Source organism: Stomoxys calcitrans, chromosome 1 (assembly GCF_963082655.1).
Source record: "Stomoxys calcitrans chromosome 1, idStoCalc2.1, whole genome shotgun sequence".
NCBI lineage: Eukaryota > Metazoa > Arthropoda > Insecta > Diptera > Muscidae > Stomoxys > Stomoxys calcitrans.
Window position 1 is genome coordinate 261,309,560 of NC_081552.1, and position 18,122 is coordinate 261,327,681.

Genomic DNA, 18,122 nt, shown 5'->3' on the forward strand with positions numbered 1-18,122 from the left:
AACTCACAGAAGGACGGACGAATATGGCTAAATCGAATCAGAATGTGATTCTGAGTCGTTCGGTATAGCTCTTCTCCTTATTAGCGTTGCAAACAAATGCACAAACTTATAATACCCTGTACCACAGTGGTGGTGTAGGGTATACAAATATTTATATATAAGGTCTCCTTTTTACCAATCATTGTTTTCATATGAAGGGTTTTTAATCAAGTAAAAAGGCGTTAAGTTCGGCCGGGCCGAACTTTGGATACCCACCACCTCGGCTAAATATATAAACATTTTATCAAAATCCGGTGAAAATTGCATACTTTATATCCCATAGCAGTAATATGGAAATATGTTCCGATTTGGACCAAATCTAATAAATACAGTAGTTATATCTGAAATAATGTCAAATTTGAGTAAAATCGGATCGGATCGAAAGGGCGCACTTATAGCCTTTTATGGGGCCAAGACTTTAAATCGAGATATCGGTCTACAATATATCCCAATCTGGACCGATTTGGGCCAAGTTGCAGAAAATGTCGAAGAGTCTAACGCAAAGCATGGTCCCAATTTTCGGCGAAATCGGACAATAAATGCGCCTTTTATGGGCCCAAAACCTTGTATCGATCGATCGGTCTTTATGGCAGCTATATTCAAATCTAAACCGATCTGGGCCAAGTTGAAGAAGGACGACGAAGAGCCTAACTAAACTCACTGTCCCAAATTTCAGCGACATCGGACAATAAATGCGCCCCAAAACCTAAAACCGAGTGATCGATCGATATGGCAGTTATATCCAAATCTGGACCGATCTATGCCATTTTGCAGAGGTATGTCAGGGGCTTAACCTAACTCACTATCCCGAATTTCGGCGACATCGAACAATAAATGCGCCTTTTAAGGGCCCAAAACCTTAAATCGAGTTATAGGTCTATATGACAGTTATATCCAAATCTGAACCGATGGCCGAATTGAAGAAAAATGTCGAAGGGCATAAAACAACTCACTGTCCCGAATTTCAGCAAAATTGGATGATAATTGGATGAGAGGCTGAAGGTGTGTTAATCAAGTGCATTTTTACATCGCTCCCTGTTTGCGGCAAAAATTATATATTTTTCTTGGTTTTAAACTGTTTTTTGCGCATGAACTAAGTTTGTTTCTGATAAATATTGTATTGCAATATCGATATTGTTAAAATGCCACAAACCAGCAGGCGTAGTATCGCAAATAAGCGTTTAGTTTGCAGTGAGTGTAAACTAGAAATTGAAGAAAACGAAGGAACAATAGATTGCGATAAATGCAACAAAAGCTTCCATGCAGTTTGTACGAAGTTAAACAAAAAAGAATTCAACCACCTATTAGTGCATGAAGAAGAAGAATATGTGTGTCATATCTGCGATGGAAACAAAAGAAACAAAAATAATAACCAATCAGCCAGCAACCAAAAAAACAACAACAACGCATCCATAACAACTGAGCTAAATGCAATGCGAGAAGAGATGAGAAATCAGCTGAGTGCGATGAATGAGACCATGAATTTTATGTCGAAGCAATATGATGACATTTTGAAGAACGTAGCGGAAAACAAAAAGAAAATAGAAATTGTTCAAAAAGAAAATAAGGCGTTAAAAGCTGAAGTCGAGGTTTTAAAAACATCTGTTAAATTTCTTAATGACCAAAGGGTGCAGAATGATTGCGTTATCACTGGTGTGAAGTCAAATGCAAACCAGTCGGCTGTGGATACAGTTGTTAAGCTTTCCACCGATGTTGGTGTTGCAATGCAGCCTGCAGCAATTGCTGATGCTTATTTTTTGAATGGAAAAGGAGGCAGTCAAACAGTAGTCGTTAAGTTTAATTCAAAAAGTGAAAAGTCAAAACTTATGGCAATTAAACCGAAATTAAAGGAACAAGAGGAAACCAAAAACATTTTTGTGAATGACTACTTAAGCAGAGAAACAATGAGCCTATTTAAATATGCAAAAGCTTTGAAGAGTGTGGGATTTAGAGCAGTGTACACAAGTGGATCTAGAGTTTTTGCTAAAAGAGGAGAGTTATCTAAGCCGAGATTAATTAAAAATGAAGATGATGTCGATAAATTATTACGTGAAGCTGCAACATTTAAACCAAATCAACGACGTTCGGTTCATGTTCAAAATGTTGATGAGGGTTCAGATAATGACTATGAGTCGCCATCCTAAAATTGGTAGATATTTAATACCTTTTTCTTAAATTCTTTGTTTAAATTAATTTCTCTATTTTATAATGTCAAATAATTATTTTTCAAGCATAAATTCTTTCAATTCAGCAAGCAATTTAAATATAAATCATTTTAATATTTTATCTGTGAATATCAGAAGCATATCGTCAATTGCGAAATTTAACAAATTTCGGTCTTTAATTAGTAGCTTACGTATATTACCTGCAGTTCTTGCTGTTCAAGAGACTTGGTTTAGTAGCGATGTTGCACAAATTTACAACATACCAGGCTATAAAGTCATACATTGTTGCCGATCCGACGGATATGGTGGTACTTCGGTATTTATAAGGGAGCATCTACAAGTTTTAGACGTACAATGTGAAAGTTTGGGTTTTATAGATTCTATTGTTTTAAAGCTAAGTGACTTTAAAATCCAAGGGAAACCTCTTGCCATCGTCTCGTATTATAAATCACCAAAATGCAACAGATTAAATTTTATGAATTTTTTGGAGAAAATACTAAATTTGTATGCTAGAAATCCAATAGTTTTTTTCGGTGATGCGAATATAGATGCACTCGATGTGTCTTTTGATGATGTTTCCAATATGCTGCTAAATTTTGATTTGAGAAATTGTCACACTTTGGTGACGCGGCCCCATAGTAACGCAAGTCTTGACCATGTTTACACCAATGTTAGAAATCCCTTAAGTATTTATTCCGTAGAATGTAATTTGAGTGATCATAACATTATATTTTGTGCTATTGATTCCATTTATCAGATTCAAAACGCCGTACAAAATGTTTTTTCTAAATGTGATTATGAAATGTTAAAGAGATCAGCCGAAGGAAGTTTTGGATCATTTTCCTGCATCGGTGACCCATCGGTAGATGCAGAAAATCTGATAGGGCACATTCAATTGGCGATTGATAACTCAACGATTTCAAGAGATCGCAGTACATCACTTAGATCTAAAATATCTCCTTGGCTTAATGGGAATTTACTCAAACTGATAGAATACAAGAATCGACTACTGAAACTAAGAAGAAGGGATCGGAATAATATTCGTATAAATAGTCAACTGAAAGGGATAAGCAAAGTTATTCGAAAGGCCCACAAGGAATCTATGAATAATTATTATGTTGTTAACTTAAAAAATTTCCAGAATGATTCGAAAAGAACTTGGAGATTCTTGAATGACACTTTAGGGAGAAATTGTGAAAAGGACATTAATTTTGCTGACAGTGCTGGTAATTCTTTGGACAATGATCTGGATAAAGCTGAGATAATGAACCAACATTTTTTGAAGTCAGTTCAGGACTTGAAACGTGCAATTCCAGTTGAACAGTCTGATCACTTTAATTCTTTGGGTACATTGGCACACTACCAATGTTTATTCACACTGCGTTATACTACTCTTGAAGAGATTGAAATAGAAATATCAAATTTATCATTGAATAAAAGTTGCGGACATGATAGGGTCTCCTCAAAGGCGATAAAGGTATGTACTAGGAATATCGCGCCGCACCTGGTTGACATATTTAATAGCATGGTTGATACGAAAATGTATCCTGACATTTTGAAAATCCATAGGGTTATTCCAATACCAAAGGGGAAAAAAACTGTAGGTATTAATAACTTCCGACCGATATCAGTGTTACCAGTCGTTAATAACATTTTTGAAAGGATTATTGGTCGTCAAATTTCTATATACTTCGAGACCAATAATATTCTATGTGACAATCAGTTCGGGTTCAGGAAAGGTTGTGGAACCGAGGAAGCGGTAGTCAATGTCCAAAATTATATGTGTAATTTATTGGATAAAGGTAACACCGGCGTTGTTGGTATTTTCTTCGATTTATCGAAAGCCTTCGACATGATTGAACATGACATTCTTTTGGGAAAACTGGGATATTATGGTATTTGTGGCAATGAATTAGAATTGTTTGCTTCTTATTTGCGAAATAGGAAACAATTTGTTCAGGTACAGGACTGCAAGAGTGAACTGGCTTCAGTGGATTATGGAGTGCCTCAAGGTAGTGTATTAGGCCCCCTACTGTTTTTGACATACATAAATGACCTGAATAAATTACAATTGACCGGTAAATTATTTATGTACGCCGACGACTTGTGTTTGTTATATCCGTATAAACTAGAATCGACTGCAAGGTGCTATATAGAGCGTGATGTTGCACTTGTATTTGAATATATGCGAATCAATAGACTTTTTATTAATCGGTCGAAAACGAAATTAATACGCTTTCGTCCTCAAAGAAATTTTGAGCCAGGATTTAACATTAGAGTTGACGGTCAAGAATTGCAGGAAGTTAACTCGATAAAATATTTGGGTATCTACTTGCAATCAAATCTCACCTGGGACATGCACATTAGATACCTAAAATCGAAACTGTCTTCCGTTATTGGTATATTGTTTAAATTTAGGTACGCCTTTGATCACAACACGAAATTTCTTTTATATCAATCCTTAATTCAAAGCCAACTGAATTATATGGCAATTATTTATGGATATAGGCAAAGTTCAGAGCTGAGGTCTTTGCAGCGACTCCAAAATAAATCTTTGAAATGTGTGGCAGGCGTGCCACTCAGTTATCCGACGCGTTCTTTATTTTGCAACCTTTTTCCCAATGTATTACCTGTACATGGTATTTATAAATTCCAAACAATTCTTTACGTTTACAAATGTTTGAACAACATAGGTCATCATACAATTTGCTTTAGGAGAAATCAAAATTCATTTAATACGAGAAATAATCAACTTTTGCGAATACCGTTATGCCGCACGGAGACAACAAAGCAACGTATTGAATTTTCCGGCTCCAACGAATTTAATAATTTGCCAAATGCTGTTAAATCATGTACTAGAATTTCTATATTCAAGATGTTGTTAAAAGAACACATTTTATTGAACCTTGACAATCTTTTGTAAACAATTCGGTAATAAACTATGCTTCTGGTATATAAATAATCATATAAAAACTCATTTCGTATAACTTTGCTTCACTATATATATACGCAAGATTTTCTTTTGTCTTTAAAATATGTATAAACATAAAAAATTTTCATTATTTTGTAAGAACCAGCCAACTAGCCTCTGTAATGCCTTTTGGCGCTGAGGCACTAATATAATTTTGTAATAAATATATTTAATGAATTAATAAAAAAAAAAAAAAAAAAAAAAAAAAAAAAAAAAAATGTGGCTTTTATGGGCCTAGGACCCTTAATTGCAAGATTGGTCTATATGACAGCTATATCCAAATCTGGACCGATGTGGGCCAAATTGACAAAGTATGTCAAGGGGCTTAACTTTACTGACTTCCCTAAATTTCGGCGACATCGGACTATAAATGGATCTTTTAAGAGCCCAAAAACTTAAATCGAGAAATAGGTCTATATGGCAGCTATATCCAAATCTGAACCGATCAGGGCCAAATTAACGAAGGATGTCGAAGGGCCCAACACAACTCACTGTCCCAAAATTTCAGCAAAATCGGATAATAAATGTGGCTTTACGGGCCTAGGACCCTAAATCGGAGGATCGGTCTATATGACAGCTATATCCAACTCTGGACCGATCTAAGCCAAATTGACGAGGGATGTCGAAGGGCCTAACACAACTCACTGTTCCAAATTTCAGCAAAATCGGATAATAAATGCGGCTTTTATGGGCCTAAGACCCTAAATCGGCGGATCGGTCTATGTGGGGGCTATATCAAGATATAGTCCGATATTACCCATCTTCGAACTTAACCTGCTTATGGACAAAGAAAGAAACTGTGCAAAGTTTCAGCCCAATATAGCTATTTTTAAAGACTGTAGCGTGATTTCAACAGACAGACGGACGGACATGTCTACATCGTTTTAGATTTTTACGCTGATCAAGAATATATATACTTTATAGGGTCGTAAATGTGTATTTCGATGTGTTGCAAACGGAATGATAAAATGAATATACCCCCATCCTTCGGTGGTGGGTATAAAAATAATTGCTAACGGTCATGCTAAACAAGAAACTTTATTATTTGCTTTAAATTATGTGCTTCTAACTATTACTCACTTTTTGCCTAATAAACTAATTTTAAAATTTCGTCTTCACATGGTAACAGTCAAATAACTATTGAAGGTCTTTCGAATTTGTTGATGTTTAATTTGGCTATTCCGGTTGTTTGAAAATGACAGATTGATAATAAAAATAGAAAAGAAATTATTTTTGTTCAAACTATTGGTGCCGGTTTAAAAATGTTTTTAAAGGCGTGCGGAGTTTAACCCGTCTTATGAAACAATGGACAAAGATCTATGCAAGTAATCGGCTTTGTATGCTTACTTAATCATAAAAAGTTAATCTATACAAGGAATTTCCTAATAGTATTCCTTTTTATGGCCTAAGAGGGTTTCTCAATACTTCGCCCACGCCCCTTAACTTGGACTGCTTCACATTCACCAAGTTTATTGATAGCAGTCCTCTAGATCTTACAGTCCAGATGTCTACCCTTTCATTCCTCTTAACTCTACTATGGCCCAGTCCACGTCAATTTTATCATACTCAGGGTAGGCAAGAATTCCAAGACAGTGATTGAATATAGCTGCCATATAGACCGATCTCTCGATTTAAGGTCTTTGCCCCATAAAAAGGTCTTTGCCCCAAATTGACGAAGGATGTCGAAGGGTCTAACACAACTCACTGTCCCGAATTTCATCAAAATCGGATAATAAATGTGGCTTTTATGGGCCTAGGACCCTAAATCGGAGGATCGGTCTATATGGCAGCTATAGCCAAATCTGGACCGATCTAAGCCAAATTAACGAGGGATGTCGAAGGGCCTGACGCAACTCACTGTCCCAAATTTCAGCAAAATCGGATAATAAATGCCCCTATTATGGGCGCAAGACCTTAAATCGAGAGATCGGTCTATATGGCAGCTATATCCAAACGTGAACCGATCTGGGCCAAAATGAAGAAGGATGTCGAAAACTGGAGCGTGATTTCAACAGACAGACGGACGAACATGGCTAGATCGTCTTAGATGTTTACTCTGATCAAGAATATATGCACTTCAAAGGGTCGGAAATAGATATTTCGATGTGTTGCAAACAGAATGACAAAATGAATATACCCCCATTTTTTTGTGGTGGGTATAAAAGGTCCTATTATTGGTGGTGATTAAGAAAACAATTTTATTGCCTTAATATTAGAAAATGGGTACCACAACATATATATGACCTTTCAAACGCTTGACCCTTTTTAAATCGTTAACATTAAATCTGTCAAATTAAAAGACCCTTCTTAAAGAGATTGCTGCATTCTCTCAAAATCAATTATCATAATGGTGGTCGTTATCTTGTATCACGTGTTCGATTCCATGTCATTGGACCTTAAGTGTTAAATTTATTTCCTGCATAAAAATTAGGGTGGTCTTTAAATGATATGCATAACCAAACTGCGTAAACACAGACAGCATCATTAAAAGCTTCATATGGGTGGCCTTGTAATGTGTGGAAAACAATAATGTTCTTATTTTCGTTATTAAATGGAACGTGCCTTGTGTTGTCGATATGTTTTTATTTCTTGGTGAAATTTGTATGTTCTCCAAGTACAACAAATTGTGGCACATGTAATCTGAACACCAAAGTATTTCAAAAAAAGGGTTTTCGTAAAACGTTTTCTTATGGTGGAACGAACTGGCATCAGTATGAAACGATTAAAGGCAGAGCAACTCTGTCTTATATATATTTGAGCGCCTTAAAGTATGCCACATGCATTGTAAGTAAACAATTATGTAGTACTCTAACGAGGGAAGAATGAAAATTCAAGTAATAAAGTAAATAAATAAATCGTTCATACATGTGTTTTAAGTTTTGTTTTTGAAGATTTCACTGATGGTGTAGAATAGTCCGGAGATACTTTTTTTCGATATATGAAGGGTGAGCCTTTTTCATCGTATGAAAAACTTATTAAAGTAAACAGGTAAATAAATGTTAAATTCGGCTTGGTCGAATCTTGAGAACCCACCACCATGGATTCTGCTAAAAACTTATAAATCCAAATTTAGTTGAAGGGTATAATTTTATTCCACATATCAAACATCTGTCAAACCAGCAAAAATTAAAGCTTCTAGGAGCCGAACAGGGATAATCGAGAGACCGGTTTATATGGGAGCTATATATGGTTAAAGATTGATTTGGATACTTAGCACGCTTATTGTAAGTCGTAACCGCATGCAAAATTTCAGCTAAATCGGACAAAAATTGCGGCTTGTAAGAATTGAAGAAGTCACATCGCAGATCGGTTTATATGGGAACTATACCAGGTTATAGACCAATTTTAACATAACTTAGTATTGTTATTGACAGTCATTACAGAACACTAGATGCAAAGTTTCATCCAAATCGGATAAAAATGAGGCTTGTAAGGGCTCAAGAAGCCAAATCGTGGGATCGGATTATATGGGAGGTATATCAGGCTATAGACCGATTTGTACCGAACTCGACACAGTTATTAAAAGTCATAACAGAACACTATCAGCACATTTTTAGCCAAAGCAGAGAAAAATTGTGGCTTCCAGGGGCTCAAGAATTCAAATCGGGAGATCGGTTTATATGGGAGCTATATCAGGTTAAAGACCAATTTGAACCGTACTTAGCTCAGTTGTAGGAAATCATAGCAGAACACTATGTACACAATTTTAGCCAAATCTGACAAAACTTGTGGCTTACAGGGGCTCAAGAAATCAAATCGGAAGATCGGTTTATATGGGAGCCACATCAGGTTATAGACCGATTTGGACCATACTTGGCAGAGTTCTTGGAAGTCGTAACAGAACCATATCTGCAAAAATTTTAGCCAAATCGGACAAAAATTGTGGCTTTAGGGGCTCAAGAAATCAAATCGGGAAGGGCCTAACACAACTCACTGTCCCAAATTTTAGCAAAATCCGATAATAAATGTATCATTTATGGGCCTAAGACCCTAAATCGGTGGATCCGTCTATATGGGGGCTATATCAAGATATAGTCCGATATAGCCCATCTTCGAACTTAACCTGCTTATGGACAAAAAAAAGATTCTGTGCAAGGTTTCAGTTCAATATTTCTATTTTTATACACTGTAGGGTGATTTCAACAGACAGACGGACGGACATGGCTAGATCGTCTTAGATTTTTATGCTAATCAAGAATATAGGCACTTTATAAGTTCGGAAATGGATATTTCGATGTGTTGCAAATGGAATGACAAAATGAATATACCCCCATCCTTCGGTGGTGGGTATAAAAGTTTGACCCTTATCATTGAATCGGACTGCACTCATTGATGTGTGAGAAGTTTGCCCCGGTTTGTTATTGGAATTTTCATGTGCAAATTTCCATTTGCATATTAGACACACATTTCCCAACTGAATTTCCTATTCCTTTTCAATTTTACTTTTAAATTTAAAGATTTGATAACGGTACAGTTTGACACTAAAGCCCTTGTCGTTTTAATACCATTGCCACTTAATTTTTCTCTAAAAGGTTTTAGTCCCTCAACCTTCACATGTTGTGCAACCAGTAAAAGATCCCAACAAAAAGTTTCCTTTGCCTTCGAAAAATGACAGTTTATGTTGGGTGTATTTCATTCTCGTTTTTTTTGCCATTGTTTATATTGAATGGGTGTTGACCCAATAAGTTTGAGCATCAAGGCCAACAGCACCTGCTGCTACCGATTTTAAGCATTATCTTAAATTTACAAGTATTTTGCCATTAAAGGGGGGTGGAAACTATAAAAAGTGTATGGAGCCTCTAGGGGTGTGTAAAAAATAACACCTTCCTGAGGATGTAGGGAGGAAAGTAATTTTGGGTACTTTGCAGTGTTGAATGTGTTTAGGTGCGGTTGTTTCACTGAAGGTGGCGACAAAGCGTATTCACCATATTCAACTCAGTACACTGCGATAATCGTAAAAGTAATTCATAGGCGGGCCTGAAATTATAGCAGTCTTGTGTGCGGTAAACAAAAAACCAAAAGAATTTTTTCGAGTTAAAGGGAAAATACTTTAAAAGCTAAACTAGAACATAGTCAAGGTAAAAATTTACTTGTTGTTGGTGAGTCTCAACGGCTGGCCGAGAAACGACACAACATAGTAGAGAAGTTTTCTCACCTGAATTCCTCACCATTAATGAGTGTAAAACCACTCTTGAAAATTATTTTAATGATCTCCTCAGGATTCCAACCCAGGCGTTCAGTGTAATAGACGGACATGCCAACCTCTGCGTCATGATGGCCTCCACAAAAACACAGCTCATACAACCACTAGAATACCATTCCGTATCTATAGTTTTAAGCCATAATGTCTTCGCATTTTACATTGGCGAGTTTGCCACTTGCCTTAGTTCGTTTAGTTTTCTCAAGTAAATATTTGGGTAAAACAAACAACTGGCAATTATGTGACATTTTTAGCTGGTAAACAAACGCCAACATCTTCGCATAAAAAGGAAACCGCGAAAAGGAAAAACACAGAGTTACAATATTTGACAGCCCTATTGTTGGATGAAGGTAAACGGAAATACACGCACCTCTTCTTCAATGGCTATGTTGCTGCACTTACAATAGCACTGTGTAATGTTGTCAATGACTCAATGACTTCAAAAGAGTAGAGCCTATGGGAACATTTTTGTGAAGAATCAGTGAATTTATTAATTATTGGAAATAATAACAAGTAAAATGGCATTAAGTTCGACCGGGGCGAACTTTGGATACCCACCACCTCGGGGATATATGTAAATCCCCTTTCGCGTCATAGTCCAGTGACAAATACATAATTTATGCCCCCATGGCAGCTTTATTGAAATATGATCCGATTTTAACCAAATTCGACACGGATATTGGTCTTTTTGGTAGCCATATACAAATATAGACCGATCTGAACCAAATACGACAAGGATGTCGAAAACGAGAGATCGGTTTATATGGCAGCTATATCAAAATCTGAGTCGATCTGGACCAAATTGAAGAGGTCTGACGAAGGGCCTAACACAACTCACTGTCCCAAATGTCGGCGAAATCGGACAATAAATGTGCCTTTTATGGGCCCAAAACCTTAAATCGAGAGATCGGTCCATGTGGCAGCTATATCCAAATCTGAACCGATCTGGGCCAAATGGCAGAATATTGGCGAAGAAGCTACTTAAACACACTGTTCCAACTTTCGGCGAAATCAGACAATAAATGCGACATTTTTGGGCCCAAAACCTTATATCGAGAGATCGGTCTATATGGCAGCTTTATCCATATCTGGACCGATCTGCGCCAAATTGAAGAAGATTGTTGAAGGGCCCGACGCAGCTCACTGTCCCAAATTTCGGTGACATCGGACAAAAACTACGCTATTTATGGGCCCAAAACCTTAAATCGAGAGATCGATCTATATGGCAGCTATATCAAAATCTGGACCGATCTAGACCAAATTGAAGAAGGATGTCGAAGGGCCAAATACAACTCACTTTCCCAAATTTCGGTGACATCGGACAATAAAGGCGCCTTTTATGGCCACAAAAGCTTAAATCGAGAGATCGGTCTGTAAGGCAGTTATAACCAAAACTGGAGCGATCTGTGCCAAATTGAAGAAGAATGCCGAAGGGCCTAACACAACTCACTGTCCCAAATTTCAGCAAAATCGGATAATAAATGTGGCTTTTATGGGCCTAAGACCCTCAATAGGAGGACCGTTCTATATGGCAACTTTAACCAAATCTGGTCAGATCTGGGCCAAATTGAAGTAGGATATCGAATGGTCTAACACAACTCACTGTTCTAAATTTCAGCAAAATCGGATAATAAATGAGGCCTTTATGGGCCTGAGACCCTAAATCGGAGGATCGGTCTATATGGGGGCTATATCAAGATATTGTCCGATATAGCCCATCTTCGAGCTTATAGACAAAAAGAGCTGAGGACAGCACCATCGACACCGTCGACCGGTGTCGAGTTTTTGAGGCCACAGAGTCGAAGTCGGAGTTTGGTTCGGAGTTGAGCACGTTAGTCCCGACTCCGAATCGCTTTCCAACTTCGGCTTAAAACTCTGACTTAGACTCCTAACCGGAGGAACGTAGTTATATTTTAAAGTGATACGATATAGGTTTTTCATATTTGTCCAATACACACGACATCTCCTTTGCGAATTCATTACATACCCTCCACCATGGATCGCATTTGTCGAGTTCTTTGAGCGGTATTTCCTTTTAGTCAAACAAAGAATAATGGAAAAGAATTTTTATGCTATTGGGGATATATCCGATTATAGTCCGATTTGGACCATAAGTAAATTGAATGTTGATCACCATCGTAGAAGTCATTGGGTAATATTTCAGGCCATTCGGATAAGAATTAATCCTTGTAGGGGCTCAAGAAGCATATTCGGGAGATCGGTTTATATGGGAGCTGTAACAGGGTATATATCGATTAAGACCATATTGGAAACGTATGTTGAAGGCCGTTGTACAAAATTTCAGTCAAATCGGATAAGAATTGCGCCCTCTAGAGGCTTTAGAAGTCAAGATCCCAGATCGGTTTATATGGCAGTTATATCAGGTTATGTATCGATTTGAACCATAATAACAAAACACTCATGCTAAATTTTAGCCAAATGGGATATAATTGCGCCCTATAGTGGTTTAAAAAGTTAAGGTCAATGATCGGTTAATATGGCAGCTACATCAGCTTATAGACCAATTTGATCCATATTTGGCACAGTTATTAGAAGTCAAAACAAACAACTTCATTCTAAATTTCAGCCAAATCGGATAAGAACTGCGCCTTCCAGTGTTTCAAGAAGTCAAGATCCAAGATCGGATTATATGGCAGCTGTATCAGGTTATCAACCGATTTGAACCATATATAGCACAATTGTTGGAAGTGATACCAAAACACCACGTGCAAATCTCAGCCAAATTGAATAAGAATTGCGCCCTCTAGATGCTCCGGAAGTCAAGACCCAAGAACGGTTTATATGGCAGCAATATCAGATTATCAACCGATCTAAACCATACTTAGCACAATTGTTGGAAGTGATACCAAAACACCACGTGCAAAATCTCAGCCAAATTGGATAAGAATTGCGCCCTCTAGATGCTCCGGAAGTCAAGACCCAAAAACGGTTTATATGCAAATTTTTGCAAATTTTGCCCATTAACATCCACATTAATCCACTAAGGAACAGGGGCAAACTTCTCACATATCTATGATTGCAGTCGGACTCAAGTTTAAACTCAATGATAATGGACCTCCTTTTTATAACCGAGTCCGGCATAGTACCTCATACTTATCGCCAGTATTAGGGGGGGATAACCACCGCTGAAAATTTGTGGTGATGTTCTCACTAAGATTCCAACCCAGGCGTTCAGGGTCATAGATAGACTTTCTAACCTCAATGCTACGGTGATCTCCCCTTATGGGTACGCATATAACTTGAACCACTGCAGTGGCTTGTTAAGGCAGCTCGAAGATCTCCCAAAGAGTTGGTTAAACATTTTGAAATTCATCTGTCTTAGTAGCCGGACTAACTAAGATATCCGAGTAATGCTTGCCAGACATGAACCTACCCTACACATTCCAGGGGCATTTCTTTGGGTTCCAACCTCAGAACCAATAAACCGCCCATTCTTTAGTGGTAGGTATAATCTTTCTTATATATAAAATTCCATTTGTGTTTGTCGGTTTGTTTGTTTCGTATAGACTCGAAAACGGCTGAACCTTTACCTTGACATTTTCATAGATTGAGTAGGTTGGTCTGGAAAGAAACATAGGCTATATAAATTTTTGATATGGGAAGGGGGGCGGACCCTCCCCCTTACCCCAAAAGTACTACCCAAAAATTAAAGTGGACTGATCGGGACAATATGGAATTCAAATGAAAGGTATTTAGGAGTAGAGTACGAATTTCATAATAAAATTTTGGTCCAAGTACCTGGTGGGCCGCCCCAGCCCCAAAACCCCTTAAAATAGGTTTTTTTGACGATCATGACAATATGGGACTCAAATGAAAGGTTTTCGGGAGTAGATTACGAATATGGTCAGGAAGTAGGAATAGGGTTTATAATCTATTGAAGGAAGAGGGCATACCCTCCACCGTTACCCCAAAAACACCTCCCAAAATCACAAGTGAACCGATAGAGACAATATGGGTTTCAAATTAAAAGTATGCGGGAGTAGATAACGAATCTGCCATACAAATTCATTTCGAAGTATAGGGGGTCAACCCACCCCCACAAAAACGCCAAAAATGGGCACATTAGCCAATCACGGATATATGGGACTCGGTTTGTTTGTTCCGTATAGACTGAAAAACAGCAGAACCGATTTCCTCGAAATTTTGGCATATTGTGTTGGTTGGTCTGGAAGGAAACATGGGCTATATAATTTTTCGGTGTCGGAAGGGGGACGGACCCTCCAAAAACAACAACTCAAAGTCAAAAGTGAACCGTTTGGGACAATATAGGTATCAAATGAAAGGTATTAGAGAGTATAATACGAATATGGTATTAAAATTTGAGTCTAAGTACCCATCGGGCCGCCCTCTGAGTACCCATCGGTACTTCCTAAGTACCCATCGGGACTCCCAGACACATATTAGACGTTAATCTCATTATGGGACTCAACTGAAAGGTATTCGGGAGAAGATTTCAAATCTGGTATACAAAATCAGATCGAAGTATAGGGGGTCACGCCACCCCTCAAAAACGACATTAGACCCATTATGACTATATGATACTTGGCTGAACCGAGGTGCCATCCCTCCCCTAATGAGAACATTACCCTAAGGAAGAACATTACCACCAGAAATCGAGAAGGGGTAAATTCTCACACATCAATGAATGCTTTCCGATTCAAGTTTAAACTCCATGATAAGGGACATTTTTTTATTTCCGTGTGCGAACGGCGTCCCGCAGTGCGACATCTCTTTGGGGGAAATTTTTTAGATTACCATTCATGGCATTGTACCTCGTAAATGTCGCCAACATTAAGAGGGGATAAACACCGCTTTGTCCGATTTTCTCGCCAGGATTCGAACGCGTTCAGCGTCATAGGCCACAATTGCACGAATTCGATATCCGCATTCAGGGCAAAGTGTCGCCCCTAAAAAGACATTAGAGAGTTAAAGAAGGCGCAGCGGAGCGGACTCGGTTTGGCTAGTATAAAATAATTTCTAAATGATTGCACAATGTGGAATAGTTGCCATAAACATATAAATTCTACTGTAATACCACTTCTTGAATCTTGATGCGGCACAATTTAGATTCGGAGCATAATATCAATCAAAAAATGATACGAATTTGACTTATTGTTTACCTCATGTGAGAAGTTTGCCCCTGTTCCTTAACGGAATGTTCACGGGCAAATTTTTATTTTGTTTACCTCATTTTATGAGTTTCAAACTTTTGGGCTGGCATATCTATTTCCGTAAACATCACTTCAAAATAATTTTAAATGACATTCCATAATTATTAACATTTTTAAAACAATTTCATTCAAAGTAATTTAAAACAAATTAACATTTTTATTAAGCTATCTGCAATTGAGCTCAAGCAATGCATTATTTAAAACAATTTGATAACAATTTAACACCAGTTTAACGAATTATTAACATTTTTAACAAGCGTATGGTTTAAGCCGAACGAATTTATTTTGTCTCACTTGGACTTTTTGCCAAACAATGAATTAGCTGGCCCATTATGTCATAGCAGATGAAGACAATTTTCGGTTTTTTGTTTTTTTTTTTTTTTTTTTATACCCTCCACCATAAGATGGGGGGTATACTAATTTCGTCATTCTGTTTGTAACTACTCGAAATATTCGTCTGAGACCCCATAAAGTATATATATTCTTAATCGTCGTGAAATTTTATGTCGATCTAGCCATGTCCGTCCGTCTGTCCGTCCGTCCGTCCGTCCGTCTGTCTGTCGAAAGCACGCTAACTTCCGAAGGAGTAAAGCTAGGCGCTTGAAATTTTGCACAAATACTTCTTATTAGTGTAGGTCGGTTGGTATTGTAAATGGGCCATATCGGTCCATGTTTTGATATAGCTGCCATATAAACCGATCTTGGGTCTTGACTTCTTGAGCCTCTAGAGTGCGCAATTCTTATCCGATTGGGATAAAATTTAGCACGACGTGTTTTGTTATGACATCCAACAATTGTGTCAAGTATGGTTCAAATCGGTCCATAACCTGATACAGCTGCCATATAAACCGATCTTGGGTCTTGACTTCTTGAGCCTCTAGAGTGCGCAATTCTTATCCGATTGGGATAAAAATTTGCACGACGTGTTTTGTTATGACATCCAACAATTGTGTCAAGTATGGTTCAAATCGGTCCATAACCTGATACAGCTGCCATATAAACCGATCTTGGGTCTTGACTTCTTGAGCCTCTAGAGTGCGCAATTCTTATCCGATTTGAATGAAATTTTGCACGACGTGTTTTGCTATGACATCCAACAACTGTGCCAAGTATGGTTCAAATCGGTCCATAACCTGATACAGCTGCCATATAAACCGATCTTGGGTCTTGACTTCTTGAGCCTCTAGAGGGCGCAATTCTTATCCGATTTGAATGAATTTTGGCACGACGTGTTTTGATATGACTTCCAAAAACTGTGATGAGTATGGCGCAAATCGGTCCATAACCTGATATAGCTGCCATATAAACCGATCTTGGGTCTTGATTTCTTGAGCCTCTAGAGTGCGCAATTCTTATCCGATTGGAATGAAATTTTGCACGACGTGTTTTGTTATGACATCCAACAACTGTGCCAAGTATGGTTCAAATCGGTCCATAACCTGATACAGCTGCCATATAAACCGATCTTGGGTCTTGACTTCTTGAGCCTCTAGAGTGCGCAATTCTTATCCGATTGGAATGAAATTTTGCACGACGTGTTTTGTTACGATATCCAACAACTGTGCAAGGTATGGTTCAAATCGGTCCATAACCTGATATAGCTGTCATATAAACCGATCTTGGGTCTTGACTTCTTGAGCCTCTAGAGGGCGCAATTCTTATCCAATTTGAATGAATTTTGGCACGTAGTATTTTGTTATGATATCCAACAACTGTGCCAAATATGGTTCAAATCGGTTTATAACCTGATATAGCTGCCATATAAACCGATCTGGGATCTTGACTTCTTGAGCCTCTAGAGGTCGCAATTATTATCTGATTTGCCTGAAATTTTGTACGACGGATTCTCTCATGACCATTAACATACGTGTTTATTATGGTCTGAATCGGTATATAGCCCGATACAGCTCCCATATAAATCGATCTCTCTATTTTACTTCTTGAGCTCACAAAGGGCGCAATTCTTATTCGAATTGGCTGACATTTTACACAGGTCTCCAACATATAATTTAATTGTGGTCCAAACCGGACCATATCTTGAAATCGCTCTAATAGCAGAGCAAATCTTTTCTTATATCCTTTTTTGCCTAAGAAGAGATGCCGGGAAAAGAACTCGACAAATGCGATCCATGGTGGAGGGTATATAAGATTCGGCCCGGCCGAACTTAGCAGGCTTTTACTTGTTTTTTATTAAACAACATAACTTAGCCTCAGGTGTGGCCAAGTGATAAGGGCAATTTTCCCTTAATATATCTCTGTTTTGACACCTTAGACTTGGAGAAAAATTTACAAAGTGACATCACATGTTGACAAGAGCGTGTCGATAAACAATTTTTGGAGTTATGTTTGTTTGCTCAACGATATGCCGAAAGGCTAATTCTGAGCGTTGTCTTAGTTGATCTGTAAATGAGACTTAAACCATACAAAACCTCCATGAGTAACAATTGCAATTCAAACTGAACAAAAACATTTGCTGGCGGCGCCGCCACCGCCACCGCCTTCCACTCATCCGGAAAGTATAAAATATAAATTCAACTACACCATGGGAATTTGCA

The 18,122-nt window shown here is 37.9% G+C and overlaps 1 protein-coding gene across 1 annotated transcript; it reads left to right on the top strand.

The window, feature by feature from the left end:
• The first annotated feature begins 2,247 nt into the window (after positions 1-2,247).
• LOC131997766 (uncharacterized) lies at positions 2,248-10,826 on the top strand. The gene is made up of 3 exons (XM_059369316.1): positions 2,248-4,282; positions 4,898-5,056; positions 10,630-10,826. The coding sequence occupies exons 1-3, from the start codon at positions 2,248-2,250 to the stop codon at positions 10,824-10,826; spliced, it is 2,391 nt and encodes a 796-aa protein (XP_059225299.1).
• The last annotated feature ends 7,296 nt before the right edge of the window (positions 10,827-18,122 follow it).

Excerpts from the sequence above, each read along its gene's own strand:
- LOC131997766 (XM_059369316.1), top strand. The coding sequence starts at position 2,248 with ATGTCAAATAATTATTTTTCAAGCATAAATTCTTTCAATTCAGCAAGC. Across the intron at positions 4,283-4,897 it reads GAATAAATTACAATTGACCG|GTCATCATACAATTTGCTTT; the intron begins GTAAATTATTTA and ends TGAACAACATAG. Across the intron at positions 5,057-10,629 it reads GCCAAATGCTGTTAAATCAT|CTGGTAAACAAACGCCAACA; the intron begins GTACTAGAATTT and ends TGACATTTTTAG.